Below are 13,256 nucleotides of genomic sequence, written 5' to 3' on the forward strand. Positions count from 1 at the left end.
GGGATAAATTTGCAACATCCTCTGCAGAGACCTGTCTTTCACGCAACTGTGCTCCTGTGAAAATAAGGTCTCTTCAGCAAAGTGTCTTCAATGGGAGATAATCCAAATCTGAAAAGTTACTGGTTAAGTTATAAAATCCTGACCATATTGCCGTGGTGTCTGCTTATTTCCCACTCTGTAACTTCCACTGGGTTATTTTTGCCTGATGTAAAGCCCGAAAGAACCCCAGAACAAAACTGTTTTACCTAGTCTTTAGTCTTTGTCTGATGAACTCAATGTGGTTTTTAATCACAAGTCAAATTTAGTGACAGTTTCTCTCATTTCATCACTAGAGAAACTGGGTTGCAGAAGCTTCCTATGGCTGCCGTATGTTTTTGACGGAGTTGTGAATAAACTTTGTCCTAAATATCTCTCCTCTTCTCTACAGCTATCAGATAGAATCAGCTTAAGTGTTATTTGCTTTGGACTTGTAGTGCTGACACAATGAATGAATGCAGAATCCATAGAGTTTACCACAATGAGGCAAACAGCAATGGAACAAAAGGCCATCATATGACATTTTACCTACTGTATGTTGCTCACAGGACACTGACATTTGCAGCTTCTGGCAAGGGGAAGAAAGCCCGAGTACCTGAATGGTGTCTATATAGAAGTTTTCCAAACCTTATCTCTCAACAAAAGCTTTCATTAGCAGAAATTTGAGTTCCAGATATTTATCTTCTACTCTAAACAGTGAACCAGCTTAAATATGTCAGATGGGCTCAGCAGCACAGACAATGGGTAATGTCAGCACTGGGAGCAGGAATGATTTCTGAAATCTTCACTAACCTTTGCATATACACTGTTGTTTTACAGACTTTTAAGGTCATCAGCCAGTCTGAGGAAATGGTTTGTAGATTTCAGTCCTGAATGTCAGCCAGACTTTGACTAGCACATCTCAGTTAAAGAAATTGAGAGTGATAGAGAAGATACGTTTGCAATAGGAGGGTATTTTGGAACTTCTGCAGTCATAGGGTGAGATATATAGAACTGTGGCTGTGAAAAATCAGAGCTTTGTGGTTTATCATTAAAAGATCAGAAATGCGTTTCTAACATGCAGTTTCCTGAAAGTTTTTCTTGTGTTTCCGTATTAGACTTTAAAGATTCTCTTTCCTGTTTGTGGAAAAGCTGTACATCACAAAACAGCTCTTTGTGATTTATACACATGTGCCTATCGTGTCAGTAATCCTGAGGAAAATAGAGCAACCTGACAGATGTTGGATAATGCTTTATAACGCAAAGGTCTGATCCTGGCTTCTCATAGATAAACACTAAAACATGCAGTTTTACATGTAGTTAATGACATTACTCTAAATGGACTGCATATCTTTCCAAACATTCAAACCATCAGTTTAACTCTGGGTAAGTTCCTGGCCACTGTATCTTTCTCCCTAGCAATGAGCTCTATCATCTAAACACACACTTTAAATTCCCATCATTTAGTTTCAATAGCTGTCCCATTGTTTGTGTGGTTTAATGTGCAGAAGTTCTGGTGTACCTTTGTTCATTCATTGTTTTACATGCTCTCATCATTTTCCTGGCAGTTCTGAAAGGACTATGTTTTGCCTTTGCTGGAGGAGGATGGGGGAAGCATTGAGTTCTGTACTAAATCCACAAATGTCTGTTGAGATTTAGTGAAGATTCTGGCTGCAGTAATAGACAAGGGAAAATTTCATTAAGAATATGCTCTCAGTATGTGAGAGAAGCCTATTTAATAAATCATTGTTACAGCTTTTAATTTAACAAATACAGCATGAAAGAAGTTAATCTGTCCCACTGAAATAAAATAGCGAATTTGTTAAAAATAACTGATTGAAATGTATCCTGACAATCTGTATGTGATGTGGTTTAACTGAACTCTGATCTAGGCTAAATAAGGCTCTGTCTACATCTGAACTGAAAATACGTCTGGTTGGCTACCAAGGGTGCATGTACTCCTATGTGAGTAGGAATATACCATCCCAGGTCAATCAATAGAACACTGCAATTAGAAACATATGTTTGGACTTCAGGTCTGAGTTTAATGAAAACTGGATTCTGAAAAGAACTAAGAAAATAATTTTGTTAGAGTAATTGATGTGACAAACTTGCCCTCATTGGGTGCTCACAGAGTATTTGAGAACAGGCTGCAGATTCCCTCACATGTTTGCTGCATGGATTTCTTTGGCAGATTTTTTTTCCACAGTTTATTTTTAACTTCACAAATTGGTCTCAAGCATTCACCATAAGCACTTGACACTTGACATTGCCTATGTGCAATTAGTCAAAGAGTCTGTCTGTTCTCTCACTGAATGAGAAGGTATATCTGAAGGGCAAGCATGAGGAACAGAAAACGTGGCTTCTGCAATGCCCTGTCATGTAGGTTTTCTCATGATGGTTTTTTGAAATGATCATAGAGCTATAGATTTTAAGCCAGAAGGAAGTGGTGGGGCTCCAGTTATCCCTGTGCTTAAACAGTAACTTGTGCTGAGAAAAAAGTACCTTTCAGAAAGGAATTCAGTCTTGATGTGAAGACACAGACAAACTATTGCTCCTGTTGTTGAACAGATAATCAAACTCATAGTTAAAAATGTTCCATGTTCTGAATTTGAGCTTATTTGGTTTTCAGTTCCAGTCAGCCTTTCTAACAGCAAAATCCCCTTTTCTAGATGTTAAGAAAAGGGAGCTTGGAGAGAATGAGAGTACAACTAAGGTTGTTTTGGGGTCTAAATGAATATATTTGCTGAGCTCTAGTTCTAAGCAAAATTCATGCTACAAAGATTTTGAACACTCTGAAGTCACTAAATATGGTGCTGGTATAGAAAATTAAGGGAAAACATAACTGTTGATGTTTTCTGGTAAAAGGAAACATCTGTGCTGGTACAAGTGCATCTTTTCTACTTTTACTCTTTCCCTACTCTCTATTTCTGGAGTATATGATTTGCTGTGCAAAAGCAGGACAGGATTGTAGTAGAAGATGGAGTCACAGAAGAGAATTCAAGGGTAGGGACGTTTGTGAGAGGATGATGTGTATAATGTGCTTATAGTATGGGTAGCCTCTCTGGGTGCAGGGGCAGCATGGGAATGGGAGTCTATGTAAGGAGGGGGGATAATATTCACAGGATTTGCAGGATATTTGGTACTGGTACTATAACAAATATTAGGGGTTTTGCAATTTAATTAAAACTTAGAACACCAGTGGCATGGAGTCTGGAAAAAAAAAATCGGTATGGTACAGCATGCATTCTAGCTTCATTTAGGAATGGAGGTACAAGGCAGTGGGTTATCCTGTTACACAAAGTAAGAAGACAAGCCTGCGTTAAAAGGTACAGGATTCTTGATGGCAGCTTCAGATGTACTGACGTGCTTAGGGGCAACAGGAGAGCACAGAGGGATAGAAATTTGTCTATCACTTTTCATATGTTTTGTTTCCTGGAAGAAGTAATTATAAATGTGCCTTTGTGAGGGCCATACAAGGTGCAGAGAAAGCTTCTCACATTACTCCTTTGCACAGGCAGATGTCTTCTGCTTCTTGCTGGCTTGCTCTGGCTAGGAGCCTTCTGGCTGAGGGGACAGGCAGATGGTTTCCTTGAAGGCTCAGTGGCTCATCTTACATCAGTCAGTGAAGATAATGGCCATTGGCCAGTAGTCTCCCACCCGCAATCTAAACCCTTAATTCCCAGTCCAAAAGAGTTGTTTCAAACCAACCTCATAAAAGAATGGCTTAAAAGTATTCAGCTTTTATGACTGTTACAGTGAAGCCAGCACCCAGGGCTTCAGCTCTGTATGAATTTCCCCTCAAAGAAAATTCCTCTTACACTGGAATCCAAGAAGTAATAATACAGATTGGAATTCACCATTTCATATCCAGCTCCAAAAATGAACTTGCTAGGTTATAGGAATTTGAGCTGGTCTCTCACACTGGAGCCGGTAATGTGCTTAACAGATGCCTGTTTGGGTTCAGATGAAGTGTTGCAGAAGCATATGATGCCAGAAGAAGGATTAAGAAGTCACCAGGCTGTTAGAAAGGAGGAGTAATTACTTATAAGCCTTAACTTTTGTTCTTGGCTAATGCTAGCTTTGTTTGATGGCTCTTAATCTTTTCTATGCTGGACTTCATCTCTGGACAAGTTGTAGCTCTTGTTTGATAATGTAGAAGGATAAAGCACTTACTACCTACTTGTAAGTCAGGCCTGCTGTAATCAGAGTGAGTCACCAGTACAGACCCAGTGTTTCTCTATATCCTTTCTCACCCTTGGCTGTATTCTTGATTGCCATTTCAGTTTGTAAAGGCACTCGTGAAAGGTGAGTTGCACTTGTTTGAACCCACTTGGAAGACCAACAAACATCTTTCTTTAAGGATCAGGACTCTTGAATGAATTATCCAGGGTTTTCTTGGGATGTTTATACCTTTTAGCTAAACTGAGAAAGTTCAACTTCCATCATGTGAGTTTTATTTGCACAAATGGGCTGAGAGCACTCCTGTCCCAGAGACCTAGATTCATTTCACTGGTAAAATTGTGCCCACATTAAAGGCTGAACTGGCAGGGAAATATTGCTCCCACAACTTATGCTGTCATAGGGATAAAACAGTTAAATTTACACCTTGCTTTAACATGAACCTTTTCAGTGGTTGAGCAGAAAAAAGTTTGAAATGGAGATAGTCAAAGTAATTTTGTGCTTAATGATTATTTAAAATAACATCTTGTGATATGAAACTCAGAAAAAATGTAGCTTCTTGTTTAAATTCTCTGATAAATTAAAGAACTTTGTGGCTGAACTGATGGAGCATACTGAAATGCTCTCTGGAAACATATAATTAATTATGCCAGGCCATGAAGGTTATTGGGTAGAGATGAAGAGTATAGAACAAATCCCTTAAGTGACGCCCTGTAGTTTCTGGTCATATGGTGCAGATTCTAAAATAAAATAGACAACTTGAACTACTGATTTATCAGTAAAAGGCTTAAAGTGCTTAAATAAATTGTCTAAAGTACAGCCATCACTATGGAAATATAGCACTCCATTATGTATGGTATGAAAGTGGGTGGAAATCTTCAGGCTTCAACAGAAAAGTGAAGCTTTTTCTTCTTTCTGCTGTTAGTCTGGCTGCAGAGGTTTTGCTGCTTGACTTATTAAAGCAGGAGTTGCATGACTATTTTTCTTACTATTGGGCCAAGTCCCACATACCTCATCCATGGGATTGATCTGGGATAAATGGAGTGCCTGCAAAAATGGGACCACTGTCTGTAAGAGGATATGTCTGTATGAGCAAAAATCCTGGGAATTGCAGAAAAACAGCTGCTAAGTGTCAAGCATAGATCCTGATGAACAACCCTTTGAAATCATGACTTCACTTGTCTCTGCAGCCTGCTGAGTTTATTTCTGTTTGGGCTTTGGTTTGGTTTGGTTTTGTTGAAAAGCAAAATGTACCTGTGTGCTTAAGGCAAGTAATGCTGACATTCATGGAAGTGCTTACCTGCTGTCATTAACTAGAGCTTGCTGCCCTGAAACATTGCAAGGCTCTTGGCCTGAAACAAGATGTCTAATAAGGAAATGCTAATGATTTGTGAAGTCAAATTCAGTAGCCTAACTGAGCAGTAAGAAGCTGACTTCTCCTGTAGCAAACCAGGTGTTTTAAAAAGAATGGTGCTACCTGTCATGTAAATGTACACAATTGCTCTTTGCAAGGGGCTGCAGGCAGCTGACCAAATCACAGCAGGCTCATTCAGGGCAAATGAAGGGATTTAGAGAGGAAAGTGGGACCAAACTGCTGCTGTTTCGGTAAACCAAGTTCTTGTTCTGCTCCTGGACAAGAAAAAATACATAAGTTTTGCCATTTTCTTGAAAGGTTCATAGTCCAAAGTGGATCTTCTTTGCACTCTTTATTTGTTATAGCACTTTGGAATGTAACCCCAACAGATTAATATTTTGATTCAGCTAAGGAGAACTCTATCAGCTCAGGGGATGGTATTTGTACACTCCTTTTCAGTAGAATTAAATTACATGCCATTGGAGATGGCAGATTGGAGACTTGCAGGATTGTAACAGTGTGCTAAGCTGATGTTGTATTTTAAATGTGAATCTGGTTGGCAGAGAGGGTGTTGAGTTGGTAGTTCACTGTGTGCTGGCGCTGTCATTGACAGGCCTGTTTCTTTTTTTTTTTTTCCTTCTATTTTATTTAATTTTCATTTTTGCCCAGTCATGGCATTTTTCTCTTATGAGAACTAGTTCACCCAGTGGTGGTGCATGAATTAAACATGAGTGAACATATCTTAATTCCTTTTTCAAATTAATGGCTGCTGTCCTTTGGAAAACTCTGATTTCCTCCTCCTCCTCCACATTTGTTGCTTTCCTCTTTCCTTAATTGCCTAACACCTGCCTTCCAGAGCTCTTCACTCTCCCTGCACACTACCTGTGTGCACACTCAACAGGATTGTGGTGGTGGTGTCTGTCAGCAGCAGTCATGTGGTGTAATGATAGATACTGATTATTTATTACTTGAAAACATTTAATTAAATTTGGCTGCATAATTAGCATTCCTGAAGGACAATGAATCTGTTATTTGCAAAAATCCTCAAGCTACCAGCTCTGAGAAAGCTGATAGGAGCCTGTCTCTGTAGGGCTTTCTGGAGATCTCCAGGTGTCGTGGTTTAAGCCCAGGCCCTAAATCAGAACCACGCAGTCCACTTCCCCCCCCACCTTTCTTCCCTCCGCTTCTGGAGGGACGGGGAGGAGAATCAAAAGAATGCAGCTCCCACGGGTTGAGATAAGAACAGTTTAATAACTAAGGTATAACACAAATCACTACTGCTACCACTAATAGTAATAATGATAAAGGAAATAACAAGGAAGAGAATACAACCGCTCACCAACCGGTACCTCACCCCCACCCTGCCATGATCCACCCCTTCCGGGAACTCCCAGTTCTACCTCCTGGGCATGACGTGCTGTGGTATGGAATACCTCTTTGGCTAGTTTGGGTCAGGTGTCCTGTCCCTGCCTCCTCCTGGCTTCTCCTCCTCCCTGGCAGAGCATGAGACTCACAAAGTCCTTGGTCAGTCTAAACATCGCTGTTATCAGCCCTGTTCCCAGGCGGAAAGTCAAAAACACAGCACTGCACCAGTAGAAAAAATGACTGCTACTGCTGAACCCAGGACAGTATCCACCCCTTATTCCATACCATTCACGTCATGCTCAGATCCCACATTTTCAATATACCCTCACTCTCATCTCAGTGCACTCTTATCGTCATGCACAGACCAATCCCTATAAAGCGCTGCGTCCATTCGGTCCATGATGTTGGGCTCCATCTCTTGTAACAGTCTTTCAGAGTAGGAGAGGCCCATTGCAAAGTCCACCCCTCGATCATGAGTCCATCTCTATGTTGCTTCTCTGCCCTGATGGCCTGAAGTGTCATGGGCCCATCAGGCTCAAAATAATTCACCCTCCCCTGCAGCAGTCTCTGCAACTTGTCGTCGGGGACTCCACACAGCTGCCTTCCATCTCCGACGCTTCCAAAGCACTGGAGGGGCCCAGTGGATTAGATACTCGCCCATACTGTCCCACACACCATGACACTCATGGCTGTCCAGCCTTGGGGAAAACCTCTCAGTCCCCCTATTTTGTCGTCTAACCCCAGACAAGACCCAAACCCGACTCTGCTTAACTCTTGAGATCAGACAAAATGGTCGTGGGTAGAACACACTTTGTGTGTGTGCCAACATGGTGATCCCCATCACAATCAGCAGGCAGGTTCCAAGGGTACCCAAAGGCCATTCAAAACCTTCAAAACTCTCAAATGATGCTGCTGTACTTGTCACTGGGGCTGCTGTAGCTGTTGTGCTTGAAGGCTCTCTCACCACCAGCTTCTCTTTTTCTGAGTCCAGATCTTCCTCCTCTGCCTTGCTGGAAAGTGCTGCGGGGTCTCCTGCATCCTCCTGTGGCTCAGGCTCACGGGGCTCGGCGGGCGGCTGCTGGGGGATGCTCTCGGCCGCCGCGGGGCTGGGCTCGGCTGTGGGGCTCGGCTCCTCCGCCGCCTCCTCCCGCTGCTCGGCAGCTGCCTCCTTCCCTTCCTCGGCAGCCGCCTCCTTCCCAGCCTCCGGCCCCGCTCCCGCCGCCGCTTGGTCCCCGGGGCCGCTCTCCCGGGCCGCTTCGGCCGCCGCCGGCTCCCGGGGCCGCTCCCCCTCAGCTCCCTGCAGCCTCACAAAGACGGACGCGAGGACGAGGGCCAGGACGGTGAAGAGCAGCGGGACGGCCAGGTACAAGTCCACGGCCACGTCCATCCCGCCCTGCTGCCGGAGCCCCCCCGTATCGCAAGCCATTACCATAAAGTACAATGAAACAAGAACCTTAGCCCAAGGCCCACACTTGATAAACACTAACACAGCAAATACCGGCTCCAAGCAAGCTACGACATACAGAAACTGTGGTATCAAAAACAACAACTTTGAGAGCCCATAAATCAGCATTGTGCCTCAGTCAGATCTGTTGTTATCTCAACCCTTCCTGCCCCACGTTGGGCGCCAAAAAGAACTGTCGTGGTTTAAGCCCAGGCCGTAAATCAGAACCACGCAGTCCACTTCCCCCCCCACCTTTCTTCCCTCCGCTTCTGGAGGGACGGGGAGGAGAATCAAAAGAATGCAGCTCCCACGGGTTGAGATAAGAACAGTTTAATAACTAAGGTATAACACAAATCACTACTGCTACCACTAATAGTAATAATGATAAAGGAAATAACAAGGAAGAGAATACAACCGCTCACCAACCGGTACCTCACCCCCACCCTGCCATGATCCACCCCTTCCGGGAACTCCCAGTTCTACCTCCTGGGCATGACGTGCTGTGGTATGGAATACCTCTTTGGCTAGTTTGGGTCAGGTGTCCTGTCCCTGCCTCCTCCTGGCTTCTCCTCCTCCCTGGCAGAGCATGAGACTCTCAAAGTCCTTGGTCAGTCTAAACATCGCTGTTATCAGCCCTGTTCCCAGGCGGAAAGTCAAAAACACAGCACTGCACCAGTAGAAAAAATGACTGCTACTGCTGAACCCAGGACACCAGGTTTTCCCGAGTTCCAGCTGAATCTGTGCATTATACATTGCCTTTAAGGTTGCCTTTCTTTAAAGAGCTGAACTTACATAGAACCATAAGTCTTAACTCTGATGGGATTCCCCAAAGATGTTGGAACTGACATATGTCTGAGGGCAAGGTCTATTTTTAAATATTAAAGACAGTTTAGCACTAGATGCGTCATCATTCAGCTACCTTCTGTACCTATAGTTAATCTCTTTAGTGTAAGTTAGGAAGAGGGTAGTGAGTATTAGGTAATCCGCATGTTTAACTGTTCTCCATTGTTCTATACCCTAATTTAGGTAATAAATTTAACCTTTAGACAGTATGTGTTGTTAATCTTTATAACAGAAATGATATTCAGCTGAAACTTAAAATCAGCCAGTATGTACTAATTTGTCTCTGTGTGCATCTTCTGTATTAGTACTTGTTGAAATATTTCTAGCCTGTGATGTGCATCTGCATTTAAATAATTTAGCTGTCAATATTAAATTATAGAGTCATAGAGCATAGTGCTAGAAACAGTAATGAGAGAGCAAGGTTTCTTGACAGAGGAATAATGTGAAATGGTGTGTGTATCACTTCTTAGAAAAGCAGTTTCTTCCTTTGGCTGTAGAGCAGAACCTATCTTTGATCTCCTGGCCAGTGTTCTTGTAGGGCTGGTGATTAGGAGTCCTTTGGGGGCTGTGGTTCAGTGGACCATACTGACGTACCGAATGCCTTATGCATGCTGTAACTGAACAGAAGGATTACAAAGACAGGAGGGAAGTTCCTAAGTGGGTGGAAAGTTTAGAAGGGGGTGGTAAAACCAGAAAAAGAGTAGGGAAGGGGTGAGCATGTGGGTGGCTTAAAAGGTACCCTGTTTACTTAGGGAATTGCTTTTGGAAAACTGACTTTGATTTGTGGCAAGTCCCGAAGAGGGTTGGTGTGTGCAAACTTACACGTTTGCTTGACATTTTGTTAGGAAGGTGAGACATTGTATAGGAGTGACAAGTAACCTATTTATTTCTCATTCAGGTGATAGTTAAAGTATTCAGTGAACATTTTCCAGATCTGCTGAGTATTAGCAAAGCACTGTTGCAGTTCAGTTCAGCCATGTAAAAGGGCTATAGGGACAAGCATTGTTTCTGCTATGTGAACCTTCCTCTTCCTACTCACTCTGGGTGTATGAATGATTGATCGTGCTGCAGACAACCCTTTGTACATCACCTGTGTGACTAAACATTTGTCATAGATAAATGAAAGTAGCGCTAGAGACTTTTTTTGTTTCATTACATTCAAAAACAAAAAAAAAAGTTGGCTACATCTGAACAATCAGCTACACTGTAAATATTTTTGTGTGAAATAATTCTTGTCCCTAACTTACCAGTAGCTCTGCTAAAGCTGTAGTCCCTTTGAACCTATAAGCAGATGCGATCTAATTCATATCATCTTTTCTTTTAACAGTGGCCGAGTGTAGAGGGGTCTTGAACAATAATCAGAGATTTTCTTCGTTACCAACATACTTACCTGTGAGCTATCGTATCTTCAGTGCTGAGACATCTTTCTTTCTTAAAGAAGCCAACCAGGACTTTATGAGAAATTCCAGTTTGCAGTCCAGGGTGGAATCATTCTTCCCATATAAAGCCAAGAGACCACCTATATTAAATGCCAGCTATGGACCTTTTTCTGTTGAACAAGCTGTGCCCCAGGATCTAATGTTAACTTCTAACTTTTTTGGGTCTGCCAACAAGTTTACTTATAATTGGAAACTTCAGGCCTACATAATGAGCAACAAAATTTACCTGAGCAAGCCCAAAGTGCAGGTGCTGTTCTACATCGTGGGCAGGGACTGGGATGACTACAGCACCACGGAGCGGCTGCCCTGCCTGCGGGTGTTCGCCTTCCGAGAGACGCGGGAAGTCAGAGGCAGCTGCAGGCTGAAAGGGGACCTGGGGCTGTGTGTGGCAGAGCTGGAGCTCCTGCCAAGCTGGTTTAACCCTCCCGTGGTTGTCACAGGCCGCAAGAAACCACAGGATCAATTTGATGGGAGCCCTGTGGAGCTTTATTATACTATTCAACCAGGAGAGGAGAAGGGAGAGTGTACCGCTGAGGATACAAGGAAGGGGAATGCTATTCGGCCAGGAAAAGATGGCATGGATGAAACCATGTCCCACTTACAGAGGATTGGATCTGTCAGCCTCTATCGAGGCCAGGAGACTTCTCAGCTAACGGAGCTACGGCTGGATAGTAATATTGTTGTCTGGTTGCCCTCAAAGCCTGTCAAGCAAGGGGAGGTGGTGAGTGTTTATGTGACAATTGCCAACAACTCTACGGTGGATCAGTTCATACTCAGGTACAGTAGGTTGTTTCTGCATGTTTCTAATGTAGTAGCACACAAAGATGTTGGGGACATGGAGTGAATCTCAACTAACCTGATGTTAAATCCACACTGAAAGTTGCTTCTAGCCATTGAAATACCTTTTTCTCCCTTGACCACTGCAAAGAGGGTTGAAAGCCTCCATCACTAGAAAGGTTTTAACATGTATGCCATGCTATTTGTCACATGCTCACTTTCTGCAACAGTGCCCAAAATATGGCAATTTGCTACTTTAGTGAGGCCATGTCTGCACAGTGGTGGACAGTAAAGCACAAGGAAAGTTCTCTGCTTTACAGCACTTTTAAAATTAGGCTTCTATTGCACAGGCATGGAGTTTAAACATAGCAAAACATCTATTACCTGCTTTTCTTTAAGTGCCCTGGCAGAGGCCTCTCCCACACAGAGTGGTTTCGTTGTGAGACCTCTTTAGGGAGGGGTTTAACTATCTACTTGTAGCTATGTGCTGGCAAAGAGAAACACCACTTATACCCTTTAAGGCCTAATGCGTTTGATATTGCTATTGATTGTAAAGGACTGTTAGAAGTGAGTACCATTATTTTGGACCCTTTAAGGCCTAATGCGTTTGATATTGCTGTTGATTGTAAAGGACTGTTAGAAGTGAGTACCATTATTTTGGACAGGAGTGGTGAATACAGGACCTGAGAACACAAGAACTGCCTTACTGGGTCAGATCACTTCCCTTTTATTTTCTTCTTTAGCAGTTTCCCTGCTGATCAGATGAAAATCCTTTGAGGACGACTGGGAAACTTGTTAATCACTGAAATATTTGATGTATCTTTTTTCCTTGTTACCAGGCTTTAAATTCAAGGGAAATTTCCACGGTGATAAGCAACAATTGCTCTTTAAAGCCTCAGGGAATCAGAGTTTCCTGAAAGATTCTGCACATGAAAGTATTTATTTCTAAAGCTTATATGAATTAGATTAATACGTAGTTGACAACTACCGAGGAGAATAGCCTTTAGAACAGGAAGTGTCGCTTGGCAGATAAAAGGCTTCTATTTTAAAAAAGAGGGATTTTAGTCATCCCAGAGTCGTTCTGATGTTTGCAGCTTTGGTTAAATTGGCGAGATAATCTCCCAGACACCTGTTTGCTCAGTGAAACCTCTGCTATAGAAGCCTTTTCTAAGGTTGTTGCTTATCTTTTATTGAAAATCCTTTTTCACAAAGTAGTAGAAAAAGAATAGTTTTCCACATAACAGGCGTAGCTGTGGTGAAAGAAGTCCAAAGGCAACGAACTGGATGTTTGCTGGGTGGATGGGAGGGGATTGCCCTTTGAAGGTCTGTGTCACGGTCTTTATTATCCTGAGAAGTGAGCTGAAGATCAATAAGCTTGTTGAAATCTGCTGATATATTTCTTTGCTCAGAAATGAGTCTGACTGCCAAGGCAACAATGCCATTTGCATGCTGAGAGGTGCAATAGGTAGATATACTAATGTGGGACATCAGTAGTTGCCTGTGTGACTTGCTGTTATGAACAAAATGGATTTACATTGAGAACAGGTGACAAATTTATTTGAAGGGAATAATCTGACATTTATTAATAGATCAGTGGTTCTGTGTTATCACATGCAGAGCCCAGGCCATGTTCTCTTGCTGAAAGACTCTTGGAGAAAAGAAGGTTTGCATTTTTAATTCAATTATAAAATTACTTTGAACCAAACAGAAGAACATGAGGCTGAAGAGACCAAGATTGTTTTTCAAATGGCTTTTGCTTGCTTCTGGTAGGCATGGACAGGTTTGTCATTGTCTTGAGATGGAGTATAGGGCTGACTCATGTTCTGAAAATCAGCAC

General features: G+C 42.6%; 2 protein-coding genes across 3 annotated transcripts in view; one reads left to right on the top strand and one right to left on the bottom strand.

Moving 5' to 3' along the window:
- Nucleotides 1-13,256, top strand: part of TMEM132C (transmembrane protein 132C) — a gene marked incomplete at both ends in the record, with an annotated part of 209,049 nt that overhangs the window by 51,918 nt on the left and 143,875 nt on the right. For both annotated transcript variants that reach the window (XM_080628701.1, XM_080628702.1), the window contains one exon: nt 10,531-11,419. In XM_080628701.1, the coding sequence (XP_080484827.1) occupies nt 10,531-11,419 (889 nt within the window). The remainder of the gene's footprint in view (nt 1-10,530; nt 11,420-13,256) is intronic.
- Nucleotides 5,747-8,303, bottom strand: LOC308226634 (uncharacterized protein; the record flags this gene model as incomplete). Its single annotated transcript, XM_080628531.1, has 2 exons — nt 5,747-5,826; nt 7,835-8,303. 2 exons carry the CDS (start codon nt 8,301-8,303, stop codon nt 5,747-5,749), a joined length of 549 nt encoding a protein of 182 aa, XP_080484657.1.

This window comes from Psittacula echo, assembly GCF_963264785.1.
Source record: "Psittacula echo genome assembly, chromosome: 13".
NCBI classification, from domain to species: domain Eukaryota; kingdom Metazoa; phylum Chordata; class Aves; order Psittaciformes; family Psittacidae; genus Psittacula; species Psittacula echo.